Source organism: Fusarium subglutinans (genome assembly GCF_013396075.1).
Source record: "Fusarium subglutinans strain NRRL 66333 chromosome Unknown NRRL66333_c0000170, whole genome shotgun sequence".
Taxonomy (NCBI): domain Eukaryota; kingdom Fungi; phylum Ascomycota; class Sordariomycetes; order Hypocreales; family Nectriaceae; genus Fusarium; species Fusarium subglutinans.
Genome location: NW_023502233.1, coordinates 71,569 through 88,560, shown reverse-complemented (window position 1 = coordinate 88,560; position 16,992 = coordinate 71,569). Strand labels below are relative to the sequence as shown.

The 16,992-nt window shown below is 48.8% G+C and overlaps 4 protein-coding genes across 4 annotated transcripts; 2 read left to right on the top strand and 2 right to left on the bottom strand.

Moving 5' to 3' along the window:
• Window positions 1-558: 558 nt before the first annotated feature.
• On the top strand, window positions 559-1,590 carry FSUBG_10156 (histone chaperone ASF1; the record flags this gene model as incomplete). Its single annotated transcript, XM_036674706.1, has 4 exons — window positions 559-667; window positions 725-764; window positions 822-1,130; window positions 1,188-1,590. The coding sequence occupies 4 exons, from the start codon at window positions 559-561 to the stop codon at window positions 1,588-1,590; spliced, it is 861 nt and encodes a 286-aa protein (XP_036534375.1).
• A 1,445-nt stretch (window positions 1,591-3,035) lies between these two features.
• FSUBG_10155 (uncharacterized protein) lies at window positions 3,036-5,494 on the top strand (the record flags this gene model as incomplete). The annotated part of the gene is made up of 5 exons (XM_036674705.1): window positions 3,036-3,348; window positions 3,393-3,861; window positions 3,911-4,595; window positions 4,645-5,100; window positions 5,150-5,494. The coding sequence occupies 5 exons, from the start codon at window positions 3,036-3,038 to the stop codon at window positions 5,492-5,494; spliced, it is 2,268 nt and encodes a 755-aa protein (XP_036534374.1).
• A 1,225-nt stretch (window positions 5,495-6,719) lies between these two features.
• Window positions 6,720-7,460, bottom strand: FSUBG_10154 (nuclear transcription factor Y alpha; the record flags this gene model as incomplete). Its single annotated transcript, XM_036674704.1, has 1 exon — window positions 6,720-7,460. One exon carries the CDS (start codon window positions 7,458-7,460, stop codon window positions 6,720-6,722), a length of 741 nt encoding a protein of 246 aa, XP_036534373.1.
• An 8,749-nt stretch (window positions 7,461-16,209) lies between these two features.
• On the bottom strand, window positions 16,210-16,959 carry FSUBG_10153 (peroxiredoxin (alkyl hydroperoxide reductase subunit C); the record flags this gene model as incomplete). The annotated part of the gene is made up of 4 exons (XM_036674703.1): window positions 16,210-16,238; window positions 16,297-16,462; window positions 16,534-16,579; window positions 16,646-16,959. The coding sequence occupies 4 exons, from the start codon at window positions 16,957-16,959 to the stop codon at window positions 16,210-16,212; spliced, it is 555 nt and encodes a 184-aa protein (XP_036534372.1).
• Window positions 16,960-16,992: the final 33 nt, after the last annotated feature.

The window sequence follows — 16,992 nt, the reverse complement described above, 5'->3', positions numbered from 1 at the left end:
TGAGCACCTATCCAAAAGAAGAGATATTATTCAATGACTGCCCTGTTGGGCCTTGGACAATGCACAGTCTAGGTAGTTGTCAAGGTCACATGACTGAAATGAGTTCCTGGAATTCCATTCAGGGAGGTCGCGTCCCCAACGCAACCTCTCTACGCGGGTGTGACCGCTAACGCGTCCCACTGTCGCTCCTCACATTTTGGACCTGACGCCCAGGGCAAGTCATCTCCCGTCGCAACCAGAAAGCGATCCGCTCTTGTTTTCTTTTACCCATGCTCGCATACTGCTGTTAAGACTAGTACGGCGCTTTTCATCAAACAACTAGGTACTACTACTACCACTACATCCACCCACTTTCTATTCCTCTCTTCTTCTCTCTTCTCTTGCGTCTTGCATCTCACATCGCGCTTCTCCCCACATCAACCTTCACACCTCGTAAAGAACCAGACACTCGTGCTCTCGTTCTTTTTCACCCTTCTCTTTTAAAGTCTCGATTTTTGCCATTGCATTGTGCTCCTGATTACGACCTACCCAGTTTATAAGCCCCCCGTCTTCATCAAAATGTCTGTCGTTTCGCTTTTGGGCGTTAATGTCCTGAACAACCCAGCCAAGTTCACCGACAAGTACGAGTTTGAGATTACTTTCGAATGCCTCGAGCCGCTAGAGAAGGGTTCGTGCAACTTTGGCCTGCGGGAGGATAAAAAACCACAGCGCTAACAGAGAACAGATCTCGAGTGGAAGCTCACTTACGTTGGATCCGCTACCAGGTATGGACCAGCTTGATCAAGGCCCCTCCTTACACCGCTTCTTCTAACACTTCTCAGTGACCAGTACGACCAAGAACTCGACTCCCTTCTCGTCGGTCCCATCCCCGTTGGTGTCAACAAATTCATTTTCGAGGCCGATGCTCCCAAAACCGCACGAATTCCCGATGCAGAGATTCTCGGTGTTACCGTTATTCTCCTGACCTGCGCCTACGATGGACGTGAGTTCATTCGCGTCGGTTACTACGTCAACAACGAATATGACTCGGAGGAGCTCAATGCTGAGCCCCCAGCTAAGCCCATTATTGAGCGTGTGAAGCGCAATGTATTGGCTGAGAAGCCCCGAGTGACTCGATTTGCCATCAAGTGGTAAGTAAAAAAAGAAATTCAGCAAGCGATGGTGTATTCAAGCTAATACGACTCCAGGGACTCCGAGGCATCTGCTCCCGCTGAGTACCCTCCTGAGCAACCCGAGGCTGATCTTGTCGCCGACGGCGACGAATACGGTGCTGAAGAGGCTGAGGAGGAGGAAGCCGCTGAAGCTGACGAGGCTGAGGCTAGCTCCAAGGCCAAGGCCAGCAACGGAGAGGATTCAGAGATGGCTGGTGTGGAGAACGAAGGAGAGAATGCTCAGGATGAGGAGGAGCTGTCCGATGACGGCAGTGTCGACATCGAGGGCGAGAGTGAGGAGGAGCTTGAGGAGGAGGAGGAAGGAGAGGGCGAGGCTGAGGCTGAGGCTGAGGCCGATGGTGATGGTGATGCTATGGAGGTTGACAGTGCTGAGAAGCCGGCCGCATCAGCCGCCAAGCCCGTGAGTGTCGCTTCCTAAGCACTCCAATCAAGGATATTTGCGTGTGATTTGGTTGCGATGCGAACGAAGCATTGGACAATGAATGCTATTGAGAGGTCTTAATACGCCGGCTAGGACTTGTTTGTTTATAGAGTTATGAAGACATGAAAGGGAATGATATTATCAGGCGGGCGGGTTGGGTATAGAGCTAAGGTAGGTAGTCGAGAAGACACATTAGGCTATCGCTTGGACATGTAGGAGTATGAACTAAGCCCTATTATTGCAAGACATGCAGCAGCCAGATCTCAGCCAGTATAGTGAGGCTAAAATAAACAGTATAGACAGTGCAGTACATGCATTGCAGTAATCGTCGACTAGGTGGTCAACGGCACATGATAAACGTAATTGCATTTGCTCAACACCATGTTGATTAGCGATAATCTAAGGTTCTGACGATGAATTTCGGCACGTGGATGCTGTGAAACTCTAACCCCCGCGATATAGTACACCCTCTCAGTCATCCGCGTTCAGGGTCGCCCGGTTTAAGTGCGAGGAGATGGCTGCATGACGTACAATGTTGGAGACAGATAGTCAACTACAGGTAATTTTGTAGAGTAAGCAGATGCCTTATATCCAATTCCGCATCGCCGCCATCATGGCGTTCCGTTCACAACCGCTTGAGGCCGTCTTCAAGCGAACGTCAAACTGAGTTGGTGACCGACGAAACGCCTTTTTTTCCAGTACAGCCTCGTTATCAGAGTCCTACGGGACTGATTCTCCATTCCCCGGCTGGTCTCTCACTCCATTTCAAATCAAGATTCGGGCCCGTCTCAGCAAGAGATTGGGTCAGTGAGGCTTGCCAGCTCTTGACAGCCCTATCATGGAGCAATAGCGTACAGATACACAAATTGACGAGATAGAAGTTACCTATTGACTTATAACGGTAGGGTGCTGCAAGGGATGCTCACGAGAATCATAGTATAGAGCTTCAGATCAAAGGCACCCTGAGAGGAATATCGCCTATAATCAAGTTGTGATCTATTCAGGACCCTTCAGAGAAGGTTGAAAGCTGTACCTTGTCTCAGATGCCAATGACTTGGGATGCGTGACATGTGGACGAACGAACATTTGTTGGTCTTCGGAGTCATCGTTAGTGCCCGCGTCACTTGGCGCACTAATAAGAGCTTGACGTAGCTTATCTTGCTTGCTTCACTCAGGGATCTTCGTTTGCCCTACCTTTTCCTCTCACTGCCATCCTTCATTTTGCTTATTCAACCTTAACCATGGATGTTGACCGAGCGAGCAGGACTCAGCCGCAACATTCATCGGGGTCCGCCGATGACTTGAAATCAGGCTCGAGTCTGAAAGAATAGAAATACCCCTCAACCTTCCACCTCCATCTTCTTTCTTGACAGAGACTTTTATAGTATTAGAATATCATGTGAATATTTCCATTGTCAAGCCAAGTGACGTGAAGCTCATCAATGACCACAAACACTTCCTCTCAGGCTCTAGATGATCTTGTCAGAGCAACCGACAACTTTCGCGAACAATATCTACACGCTCTAACAACCCTTCAAGATGGCCTCGTCGCTCGTAGACGAGACACAGCAGAGAGTCATGCTCGCAGCAGCATCTCTATGCCTGAGCCCTACACGCCACCCATGAGAGCTTCCACTGGCCCAACGTTTGCAACAGAGGGCTCTTTATCTCCTATCTTCCGGCGAGGGCGGGCCGCAACTCTTGAGAGCACAAGAGAAAGACCATCTTTGTCTGCTGAGCCTCAACATTTCACGGGTTCGCCAAGTGGCAGCCATCGCGTTGTTTTTACACATGAGAAGATGTTTCCTTCATTCCTCTCCCTCTCCTGGATAACACAACAGCTACTACCACAACGCGAGAGGTCGAGGACTACCCCCATAACATTGTCAGGGATCATCTCGGCCAGGCAAACTGGGCCGATAGTCAACTCCTCCAGCATCTGAAAACCGAAGATTTCACCCCCGAGATGGCTTCCCTCCTTGACGATATCATGAAACGACGTTCCGAGATGGATACAGATGTACCCTTCCGTGAATTTGCGGCGTATGAGAGAGAACAGTATAGTCAGTCCACATTTGAAGTGTACGAGGTTGGCCATAACTGTAAACTCACCAAACTCAGCGCTGACGGAGATGGGGATGGGCAGTCAGATGTCAAGTACTCGGGTGAAGGCCCCTACGAGATTCCGGCTGATAATGTCGATGCTCCTACGGTTTGGGAAACAATCAGGGTTGTCAACCAAAGCGGCACGTCTACAGGGCGGATTACGTACGTCTTCCATTGTACATCACCTGCCGGGCTGGGCTAACATTTGTAGCATCGTCCAAGAGCCTACGCCTCTTATCCTCGCAGCACTTCACTGGACCATGTCTTCACACTTTGATATGAATGAGCTGCTCACTCATCTCCTCTCTGACGAGCCTAACCGTGGCCGTACTCATGCATTCATGACTAGAGCCTACGAGAGGTCTCCCTCCCAAGCGACTTCTCACTCGCCCATCGTTGCCCCATCATCGCCGGTCCCGCTGACTGCCAGACTCTCGGCGTCACCAACCCCTCCTACACCCAACGTTCGTCAGAAGTCTTTCTTCTTTGTATTCAAGTACTACACAGTTGTCAGCCACCCTCTTGAGCCAGCTCCTTGGCAGCGCTTCGATAAAAGACCTTCAGAAAGTCGTCTCGGAGATCATATTGATATCGCTGAATGCGGCTCTGTATTGGCTCTATCGCTCGGGGGAGACTCTCACAAAGCTCCCCCTATGCGTTCGAGAAGAGAGCGTGCTCGAGAAGGGATTCTATTCGATACATTTGGTCCATGGCAGTTACTCGCTATCCAGAGTTTTCCTGATAATTCTCATACTGTCCGAGGCCCAGAGTTCCAGGAGAAGAAATATGTCAATGGACCATATGCGTTTCTGGACCTACTCATCTCCGAGTATCGTGATGCAACAAAGCGAAATCTGATCCTCCATGAGCGAGTTACCAAACTCATCACTCCCCCGGTAGGTTCACTAAGCCCCCATACCACAATGCTACGCTAATCATCTCCAGACTGAGTTCATGTTTGACCCTAAACTCAGAGACAAGCTGTTATTTGAGGACAAGCACTTCACCTACATCCGAAGGTACTTCTGGGCGTACAACACCCTTGCCGTTGTGAATACTGGTATCAAGTCAATGATCGCGGCATATATCGACACATTTACCGACAGCTTCTGGGCCGGCACCCACCCAATTCTATGGCCACATCACGCGGCTGATTCGCCTGATGGGATTGCCTATAGTAAGCACATGGCTAAACTGCGTTGTGAGCTTGACAAAGTTGTGCAAGAGCTTACAGAGGTTCTCAAACGCAACGAACGAACCCGTAAGGAGATTGAGAACTTGCGAGATCAACTCTTCAGTGGAAGTTCCATCAAGGAAAGCCGGAGAGCTATTGAACAGGGCGACAACATTAAAGTCCTCACAATGATCAGCATGATCTTCTTGCCACTTACTTTTGTCACGGTACGTTAGCAAAGTTTTTTATTTACAGGCCTTCACTAACAATAACCAGTCTGTCTTCGGTATGACGGTCTTCACAGTCCCCGCAACCGACTGGCGTTTTCCTCTGACGATGATCCTCGTCTGTGTCCCCTTCATGCTCCTCGTGACCTTCCTCCAAACACGCTCATTTGGTGTCCTGCTGCGCAAACTCGGTGCCATCGGCAGCGCACCTGTTCGTCTCATGGCCCAAGCTCGTAGCCGGCCTCGAGAGATCACAGATGTCCCTGATAATATCTCAATCGCAGCGGCTAGGGTGAGACGAGGCAGTGGTACATTGCTTGGGAGGATAGCAGCAAGACTTTGGAGTCAGAGGTCGGCACAGAAAGTCGAGAGGGATGATTTCGGAGGTGTTTAGTCAGGATTATGGTCCTCATTGCGACATAATCGCTTTCACATTTGTATAACGATCACGGCTTCAAGGCATTCTTGCTTTCTCACGGGACACCGATGTTCAAGTACATTGTGCCTTGATACGATTTTATGGTTACGAATTATGAGATACGATGGGTAAGAGATATAGGCATCTAGGCATCTACTATCATGTATCTATCTACTGAAGTTGTCATATTAAACCAGTTCCATTTTCGACACTGAGTTTAAAATATGCGCCGTTTCTGCTGAACAAGCCCTTTGTTTGAGCCTCGTGCTCTGAGAGCAGATATCTACGCGTTCATGCTAGTCTTTGATGACGTAGACATCATTGTGAAATTACAAATGATGGTTAAAAATATTGGGAGAACGTTATCATGACAGCAACTTTGGCACATAAGTCATGGAATTTAAAACAAACATTTACAAGCTTTGATTCTTAAACACATTTCTCCTATACTTCAGATCCAACGCCGGACCATCATCGATGACTCTAAACCTATACACCCCTTTGAGGACCTCATTCAATGGTGGGAAGTTGACCAAGCCACTTGATAAGTGAGTAAGTAACACAGCATCTTGTCCATCTGAGTTCCCTTGACGTTCTCTTTCTTTTTTCTTTTCTGAATCCGATTTTCCTATTCGCCGTCTATCCTCACTTGCATGAGATGATCAGTTCTGAACCGTGAGCGCAGTGACAGTATGGCTTATCGTTCGGTAGCCAGACCGACGTATGCCAGGGACCAGTTCCATGTTGGCGTATGCAACAGGACGCTAGGAAGTGAGACAGCAGACGCAGGAATAAAGATCGAACGATATAATGAAGCGGGGTATCCATCGTAACGAATCGTCCATCCATTCTGTCCATCCGTTATCCCTGAGGTCACACCCGTCCAAAATCGGGATGATCTGCTGTTGCCAGTGAAGTGCTGTATTAAAATGAAACCCGTCAAGAAAAGACGCCGTACCGGATTGTGATTGAGCGGTATGAGCCGCCACAACACGTAAACGAAGGTACCAATGTCATCAACCCGCCAATAACTGTAGACACCTCATCCGATCAAAAAAAAAAAAGAAATGCTCGCTCTGTCTGGAACCATTCAGGCAGCGTGGCGATGAAAAGAAGAAACAATCGTGCTTTCGTGACGTCGTAAACCGCTGGTAGGCTGAAAAAAGTAGAAAGAAGGTGACACAGATGTTTATTTGCAATATCAACCCTCATCCTCATCTTCGTCCCCTGGGCTGGCTGTGTCCGTCTTAGCTTTCTTGTTTGAGGTGGCTGAGCCGGCTTCAGACTTGCGCTTAGTTCCCGTAGTGCCAGAGCTTTCCCCAGCAGAATTATCTTTGCCATCGACACTCTTTTCACCTTCTCGGTCCATTGCTGCTACCTCCTCGGCAGTGAGGAATCGTCCACCAGGACCGCGAGGTCTCCGCATAGCATGATTATGGCGTGACTCGTGGAGATATGGCTTGCGTCCTTTAGACGTCAGTCGGAGCTGTTCCTCAAGTTTCTGACGAGCAACACGACGCTTGAGAATACGATGGAATTGCTTAGCATTCACATAAAGTGGCGACTCCTCAGCACCGCTCGCGGCTGGCATCTCCGGGGATTGAGGGTGTTGCATCTGGGGACCGGGCATCTGAGATGGGGCAACGCCCGGTCGAGCTCCGGTATGGCTCATCATGGGCGCCGTTGGAACACCGGGACTCGTAACCTGGCTCATTCGACGGCCGGGTATTTGGGACATGCTGTTCATTCGAGGCGACTGTCTTCCGTCCTTTTTGGCATTGGCACCCATACGAGGCGAACTTTGAGGAATATTGGGATCTGATGACATATAGCCGTAGTTCGTGCCAGAAGCAGCGGCGGTTGCTGCCATCGCGGCCGCTTGTATACCGGGCATTGCATAGTGCATGCCCTGTTGTGCCACTCCGTATTGTGGTCCGTACATGTTGTGTCCTTGTGGTTGAGTTTGCTGCTGTTGAGAAGCGATGACAGGTGAGGATTGTACCGTGTGCTGGGGAATGGTATTCGTTGGTGAAGCGATGTTATTAGCAGTAGCAGTGTTCGCGTAACCGGGATGTGTATTTTGGCCTTGTTGGTATTGACTGTAGTCCATTCTCCACTAAGAATCCAGTCTGATCACTAATTGTCGAGGAAATACGTCCTCGTCGCGTTACTATTCGTTGACCGCGTGTAAGATCAATGAAGAATTGTTCAGTACTTGACGCGTTATCGAGTGGCGTTGCAACAAGAGCTTTGGAAGAGAACAGAGAGCAAATAGACGTGATCGTAAGAACTGATCGTCGACTATGGAATGATGGAAACCGATGTTCGTTTGGGAGCAGTCGGGCTCGAGTGCTGGAAACTCTCTAACACGAAGAGACTCTGGGATGAGGCGCACTAAGGCAATTGGGTACGCGTGGGTGAGCTGGCAGGCCGAAACGAGCTGATGCTGCTGTGGCTCAATGTTGTCTAGAGTGGCTGATGAAACTATTTACACAGCCACACGAATGAAGGCCGAAGTAAAGTAATAGACAAGCAGCGGTGGCAGAGACGGTGCTGTCTGGTCAGTTGCTCGTTGTAAGAGATCTGTCCAACCATAGGCGTTAGCTGAGGTGTATATATGCTAAACTAGGATAAAGAAGACGGTAGAAAAACGGGGTCGGGAAGGGTAAAGGGTGCTGATGGGCTTTGTAAAGCCACTCTTGATGCGTTGGCAGCCCAGCGTCTCATGCATGACGGAATATGCAATGGACGGGCCCACATCTCCCACTCGGCCAACCCACTATCTTTTGGCCCAGAGCAGTAGGTACTGTAAGATGATTGATGCTCGCGGCCTCAAAGCAGAAGACTTTCTTCGTTGGGCAGATTTGAATCCTGGGGGTAGAGCATGCGGCTCTTCATTCTGGCGTTCTGCATGGCCACTGATGTCACTGGCAGTCTTGAGTGCAAGATACTTCAACAAGACTGACGCCTGTTCGTCGCGCCGCATGACAACATGAAGAGGACTTCCAGGTTGCCTTGTCAAGAAATGCCGTTTGAACTTCCAAAGGCATAGGCTTCAGTCTTGTTGGCGGCCATGATCCAGTCGCTCCCGGGATTCTGGTAGCTACGGCCCTGCGCCTCACAACAGGGTCCGAAGCGGGGTATTGGCCGGTACCAGGAAGAAAAAAAACTCGAGTGGGCGGATGTGAAGTCAAAGGGTACCGATACAACAGGCAAGGGCATCTATCTTTGTCGACTTCATCATTTGTGTGACCAAGTAGACACTGGACTACTTCAATTTATCGACGGAGTAGTGATTATGAGGTGGAGTGAGTGGGAGAATTTCGCCAAAGTGGCATATCTCGCTTTGGTATAAGCGAAGCTGGTATAGCAGCAAAGAAGCCCATCAACCTGGTGGGCTATGGTTGGAACTGGTGCACCAAGCTCCAGAGTGTAACAACATAACTTGTGATCAAGGCATTATAAAACAGAAGAAACACGTGATACATACGTCAAGGGTGGTCCCGATGAAATGAGGTGCTGGTGCGGTGACAAACTATTAGTGTTGTCAGTCTAAGTTGCGGTGCAAGTTTATCAACTGCGTCTCTAGCTTTGGTGTCAGTGGTCACCAAAGGATAGAGAAATCCTCGTCGCACCACAGGCCATAGGCGACAGCACGAAATGCGCGTTGAAACCAACACTTGATGGAGGAAGCGCGTTTTGAGGGTGAAATGACAGCAACACGGCCGCGTTGACACGATCTGATCACCGTGACACGACGCGACCACGTTTCTTGACGATGTGATCAAGCAGAGGACGAATGCATTGATAAAATACACGAGAATGATGCCCAATGTTTGGAAAATGTTTGGACAATTGTGATAGAAGCTGAGGTTCTACGTACCTTTTTTTGCGGATATAATACACACGCGAGGGTATGTACACGGTTTAATGAAATACTGAGCACGCTCAAGGCTTACTCGTACAACCTCGTTTCCGAAGCCAAATGATAAGAGTCAAATCCGGGGTAAAATCGAGATCCGCAGACACGAATTGTCAGGTGACAGGTATTGCGACCAATGGAAATGGCCACTATGATGCTGTTGACGATGATAGGCTTTGAAGTCGTGAAGATGAAAAGGCGAAGCGAAGTGCAAAAGGGTGCTGATTTGCTGATGGACCGAGGTGGGTTAAATTGAATTGGAGTGGGTGGGTTGTCTCGGGCGAGTGAAGGCTCGTCTTGTCGCGCGGCAAGTAATTATGGTCTTGCGCTTGGAAGGGAGTTTGGCAAACGAAACAGGGATTAAAGGGGAGACAAGGCAGTGCAAAGACAAGACTATCCCAGTTCGGCAGGAAAATTCTTGTCAGAGAGAGAATCAGGGTTGTTGACTTTCTCCGATGCAAGTCGGACGCGTCTTGGACAATACTGCCTAGAGGATAATCGCGTGTATTGGGGTTTTCAGGTGAGATCACAGCGCTAGCTTGTCGAGGATCGCCTAAGAGGAATGCGTTTCTGAGAACGAGGCTGTGATGAGGAAACCAAAGAAGGGGAAAGGACCAAAATAAAGAGATAGAGGTTCGTAAAGTCGTACGTGGTTATCGCACAATGATGAGGCTTTTGAGGGAGAGTATTGAGCCCTGGTCAACTTGGCCTTGAGCTGAAAAATTGCTTGGGGGCTGGAGAGCAACAAGCTGGGCTTTTTTTCTCTCTTTTTTTTAATTGCCGAATGAGCAATAGAAACCAGCTGTCCGTAGTGATAGCACTGAAGACAGAACAGTTCAGTTATTAGTCGGTCTTCGCTGATAGGGCTGAAGCCGGTAGCAATAGTCTGCCGTGTTATGTGTTGCCTTTTGGGGTGATAAGGCGGGCGCTGAGCGAATAGCAGAACTTGACTGGGCTTGCGAGCACAGAGCGTTTACTGGGCTGTCTGTGGTTCGCGGGCGGGAGCGATTGCTGGTCTTGCGCGCGTGTATGATCCAATCAAAGGAAGAAGTGCTTGTGAATTGTGAATGGCCAGAGAATAAAGGTAGCGACACAGGTCAATCAAATCAAATGTTTCGAGAGGCCTTGGACGATTCTGATTGCTTGTTGAGTGGACGAGAACAGGAGGATTGATTGGCCGTGAAGAAGGAGAGGACGAGGGAAAATGCGACGAGATGATTTGAGGGGCGGGATCCAGTCTGTTTTTACGACTTCCTTTGACTGGATGAATCAGCTCCGGATGTGGGTCTCCAGCCGCGTAAGGTTTTGATTGGGAGAGAGACTGTGACGCAAGGAGCGCAGCTTCCTCTCTTTTTGAACCCTGGTGAGGTGTCTGCGTTTGTGTGGGGTCCACCTGGGTGTGGGTGTCTGTTTTGCCATTGTGGTGGCTGGGCTATTAGGGTGTGAATCCAAATACAAGCCTTAACTTTCGAAATATTTACTATGTACGATGTACCTACATTTGTCTCGTTCTTGTTCAGTCCATTGGAGACCATTTACAAATTGTGAAAGTCAATTGAGGAAGAAGTAATCTTACTGAAGTGAAGCTTTCATGGGACTCATCGAAATCAGTCGATATGAAGACAGCTGTCAAAGCCATCACAGTCACAGTCACAGTCACAGCCTCTATTTTACTCTTAGGTATACGGCATTGACCTCCTCTATTCCGGTGTTCCGAGTTGTCAAACCCCAAAAAATCAAACTTCTTATCTGATGCTTCAACAAACCCCACTGTGAGGTCGATTAAGCATTGACACAGGTCAACTTGCTTTGTTGGAGGAATGAGAAGGTGGTGGATAGAAGACGATTACAAGTATACCACCACGCTTCCAGGTACTGGGCTTCCAGCTTGTCTGTCTTGCCTCTTACGTCTAGATGATTTCCCGCTCAAGTACATCATTTTCTATCATTTTTTTCTAGACCGCTTCTCTCTAGATCTTGTATCTCAATACTTGGTTACCTCTTCTCTCTCGCAACTTCGGCCTCAACGAGCAAACAAGATGTCGCGAGCTACCACAGAGTGACGACACAAATCGCGGTCGAAACACAAACCGTGTTTCTCACCCCTCTCTTTCTTGTCGGCCGATCTTTGTCCGGGTTGGATGGTGTGTGGATGAGCTGGCAATCCGGCTTGGACTAAAATTAGCCCCGAGTTATTCACATCCCGACGGCCGGCATAACGGGGCACAAGGCGCTTTTCAAAGCTGCAAAGTTCTTGATGAGCTTCTGTCAAATTCACAAAGAGGTAGCCTGCCTCTGCTTTGACTCACTAAGAGCGGTCACCAAAGCAAGGTAAGGCATTTTGCTGTTTACCTTAGTTCAGGTAGTTGGTGCCCGGGCCCGTCTAATCGATACGCTATCGATGTACCACTGTAACAAGGCTGTATCTTGATGTCAGTGGGCAGGCCTCAAACTTCTCCAGCTTCATCAGGTCTTCGGTACCAGGTTCTGGTTCTTTCCAAAGCTGAGGTACTCAAGCAGTAGCATCTAAGCTTCACAATAGGTACCTATCTAGAACCCAACACATGGACACGTGACGAAATAATTTGCCTCTTCTTGGTCACATGCAATGCAGTGAAACGAAGCTGGCTGAGGGAATCATGGCAACCTTGAATTGATGTAAACTATTGGCAAATGTCGGTGTGATATTATTGGCACTCGCTCACAGCCTGAATCCAGCGATCCGGTCCTCTGCTTCACTGGCCGTGTGGGCTTGGAGACAGTCCCAGCCTCGTTATAGAAAGTTATCAACTTGGCTTTGTCCGTGGTGTTTCTTTGCCTACCTGTAGTTGTGAAGAGCTCTAGAGTGTAGCTCCACGGGAAAAAGATCCACGTGCAGGATCCCTTCGACGTGCTACGCCTGCTACGGTACCCGCCCGTCTCTTGTACGAGTGCAGGCCCGGATCTAAAAAGGACGCAATCGCAATACGAGGCCCTGTCTGTTCAATCTTGAGACCAGAGCGACAATGCCTCTGTACAGAGTACATTGATCCTATCTTTCCCTGTCACTATCGTTGAGCCCTGTACCTTAGCTTCTCACTTCATTACGGAGTAAATACACCTCAGTCTTGAATGTCTCAAACTGGCTGCAGCAGTTCGTACGTAAGAGCTATGGAGTCGGTGAGTGGCCGTGGATCCTTGGCTTGTGGATCGCGGTGATGGTAGCACGGTCGTTGCACCTCAATGGGGGGGAATATGCGGGACGCCCTACCGTAGGCTCCGCATGTGGACGAGGTGAGGAACTCTTTGTGTTCCTGTTGCACGCGGACGCGGCGCGTACCTTCAATTGACATCTACCTTGTTCAAGGGTAGGTAAGAAAGGTAGTCAAGAAAACCTTGACATCTATATCGCCAGTGACCAGATAACTTTAATATATACTCGGTAGGATAATCGTTTCCGCCATCTTGCTTTAGAGTTAGAGGTATCCTTTCTCCATGAGGCTATTGTGTCTTTTTGGCTTCGAGGGCCGTTGTAATGTCATCGTATCCTGAGACGACGACACAAAGTTGCAACGGTATTTTGCCGAACAGGAAGTCAAAATTCGTGTCAGAGTCTCAGATATGGGGGTACAGTATTGGTGCGTTGTCGGCTGTGCTCGATCTCACGCACCGCATCGCATTAATGAAATGCACTCACTCACTGCCAAAGTGCATTGTCATATTGCTTCCCAGTTATAGCATGTACGTACACTATGTATGCACTTGTCCTTGTCTCAAGATCGCACGTCGTCTACTAAAGTGGTGGGGGCGTAACCGCGTGGTGGTGGTGTGTATCCCCCCATGTCTTGGCCTTTGCTATTACTGATGCATGAGGTGTGCGTGGTTGGCCAGTTGTCACAGCTTGGTCTGCAGCTAGGTACCTTGAGTTGGTGTGGTTGGGTTGAGATCCATCATCTTTTCCCTTCTCTTCTTCGTCTGCAGAGCGATGCAAGGTTACAAAACTGAGGCTTCAGTATCAATTGGTTACCATGGATCGATAATCTTCCGATTGGATTCGACATCAGATTTGGGTTTTCAGATATAAACAATACCTAGCAAGCCATGACGCATGTTGTTCTTCTACCTACTACATGTGATTCTGGGGAGTGATGGAACCTCAGCGCCATCGTTTGATATCTCCCAATCATCCCGTATCACAACCTCAATGCATGTAACCGCCTCATGATCTCGGACTGCATGCATGTATAACAGCCCAATATCGGCAGCCATGTTTTGCGCAAAAGCATACCTATTGAGAAGCGACTGTCTTGGGCAACATCACATCTATCATAGTAGTAACAGAGCCTGATGGACTGACTGCATACTTGTGTCCGCCCTGCTCTGTATCTCGGCGTCAGCGTGGAACAGGCTATGCTGTGACGCCTTAACGGCTGTGGCTATAAGCCCACTTGCTGCAAAGTCTACCTGACTACGGAGTACACCTTCCAGTGAACACATCGATCAAGTGACGATATCCGTAGCTCAAAGAGCCCTGTCTTGAATAAAGGGTAAGTTGTTTGTTTCGTCATGTCGCGGCCGCCGCCCGCCCATGTCACATTTCAGTATCCGACTATCACCTCAGCCGTAATTAGGTACATAGGATCTTGACATGATTCATGCCTCCTGGCTCCAGCGTTATCACTTATGACTGCAACTACTCTAGGTTTATCCTCTCGAAACTTGGCCCGGCCACACGCGGCCGTCACATATCCGGGCATCTTTGGTTCATTGTCAAGTTTTGATTCGTAGTTAATCATTTCTTGCATTTCCTCCAACACCCTTGTTGCGCGCTTAATGCACCACTCAACAAGGCTGCTCACGATATCGCGTTCCAGACGCGTCCCAGACCCTCTTTGTTAGCCTTTCTTTCGCCCTTGTCTAGTTTCAACTCATTTGGGGTGACAAGCCCAGGCCCTTGCGGTGGATTCTCATTCGTCGCCGCCGTTACGTTCAACCCAAGTCTTTAAAGAGCTCTCCATTCCAAGCTTGGACACGGCGAAACGGTGATCATCATCTCGGTCCACGGCGGTTGAGTCCTTGTTTGGAAGGCTACAAGGCATTGCCTTATGTATCCAAAGGCTAGTCTGAGTAACATACCGCTGTCCTTATTCTCCTTTGGACGGGGCATTTCGGGTATCGAATTGACAAGCGTTCCCTGTCTGGTTTGATGATATGTCTAGGTAGGTAGTGATAGTGATGTGATTCTAGTCTGCTGTCTTCAACGTCATTCGTCGTGGGCAAAACCTATATGTCTTGAGAACACTGAGAATTTGCCTCCAGATCAATACAGTGGCTGATTCCACAATCGTAGGGTAGGAGTGAAGTCTATATTTCCAACTGTGTTGGATCCAAGGTGGTTTTTGATGTTGGCTGCGGTAGTGTCACCATGCACTTGAAACCCGTACAGACTTAGTTAGGTTGACATATTCTGCTCATGTGAGCTACAGTTCCCATGCATCAGTAATATGCGCAAAATAACAACCATCATTGTGTCTTTTGTCGACTGATGACTATGATGTAAGAAAGGCACTATTGAGTGTATAGGAAAGCTATCTTTGGTTGTGTAGTAACTATAGGGTAGTACACCGTGGAAAACCCTCCTGCCCCCGGAACCTGATGTGAAGGAGGACTGTAAACAAACAGTTGTCGTTGACTGAGAAATGTGGGATTGGAAATTTCGTTGGAGCAGCCGCCTTAGAATTGTATAGTGCTGCCGGGTATGCAGAGCTACATGCGTAATATCATTGGTAGTGCCAAAGGCGACTCGCTGCGAATGGGTTGAGTCCACCACTACCACTACTGCTGAGGGTTTCCAAACTCACGTCGAGTTATGGCCGTTGATCCCTAGGATGGCCATGACCAGCAATGGCTTCGACAAAACAGTATTATCTTAGCCAGAAATGTACGATTCGCAACAGAGTCTTGTGTAATGACACGCCCTCTTGAAGCTCGTAAGATCGTCAGAGCAAATGAGATGCGAGAACTTTCACACAGCCATAGCTACGGGAGGACTATTAACTCTTGCCCTGCAACTGAAACTCGTGATATCCTAGGACTGCGCTTGAAACTTTGCACCTCCTTACATGCTGCCATCATTCGTATCACTGACCAAGTAAAACAATCAGCTCCTCCACCAGGCCTGCTTCGCAATATATCTGAAGCAAGGACTGAAAGCTCAGACCAAACCATGGATGCGAGCTTTGCGAATTAGCTGGAGTTTGCATAGGTGAGAGGTTAGCGAGGGATAAAAGTATGACAAAACATCTACTACATGAAATGGAAGGGCACTGACGCTGAGTAACTTACTCTGCTAACCAAGGGGGGTTCAAAACTATGGCTGTGAAAAAATTGAGACGCACGACGACCATGGGGCCGATGGCAATGTTGTCGAAAGAGTCGGAAGCGATGGCCCGCTGACTAGGAAGCCTATCTCACGGGGCAAGTGTCACACCAGTAGCAAAACATTCACAAGGTCTCATCAAGTGTAGTATGTGCTCCTTTGTTCACCTTAGATCGATATGTGTCAAGATCATAGAAGGATTTTGCCAAGAGGTCGTTATTCGTATAGATCGAGATGATTAGACGAGCAGGCTATGATGATAATAGGGGTGGTCAAGATCAAAAAGAATTTGGGTGAGTGAATATGCAGCACCATGAGTACTACAGTGATATATTTGGATCAACAGATGCTCTCAGAGTGTTTAAGATAACGCCCATGGGACCCTCCATTCAGATATAGCGATAGGCAAATCTAGTCAAGCACTTGCTCAGCCATGGAGACTAGCAGATTTGATATTAGCCGATATGACATGATAAACGATCTCATGATATTACTTACCAGCGCTTCCAGTATTGTCAGGCTCAACGTGCGCCTTGCTGACCTTGCCATCCTCCACCTTGAGGGCATATCGCTTTCCTCGCATACCGCCAAATACCTCGTAGGCCTCAAAGCCAAGGTCTAGGGCCTTAGTGAACTCACCAGTAGGGTCACCAAGGAATCGGATCTGAAAGAAGTTAGAGGAATAACCGGGAACATTTGAACGAAGGGAGATTCGTTTCAAAAATGTTTACTCACGCCGGTCTGCTTGGCGGGGTCGAGCTGCTCACTCCAAGCCTTCATGCTGCAATACAGTCAAAAACATGCCAGAAGATCGTCACCTAGGACGATTCATGATTGCAATACTTACACGAACGGATCATTAACAGATACAACAAAGACCTGGCCAGCCTGCTTGAGCTTGGGGTGGTTGATGTAAGAGGGGATGTGTTTGCTGGAGCACGTTCCGGAGAAGGCAGCAGGAACGCCGACGATGTATCCATTGGCTGACTTGAACTCCTCCGCGAGATTGACCTTGTTACCGGGCGAGTCCTCCAGAAGGACGTCAAGGTTAGGAATCTCTTGGCCAACGCGGACAAAAGCACGAGAGGTCGAGTGGAAGCCCCGCGCAGCCAAAGCAGGCCTGGCGAGGGCAATGCGTCGGATAGGAGCTCTGAAGGACATTGCTGAATGCTGTTAAGATAAATTCTGAAGCGT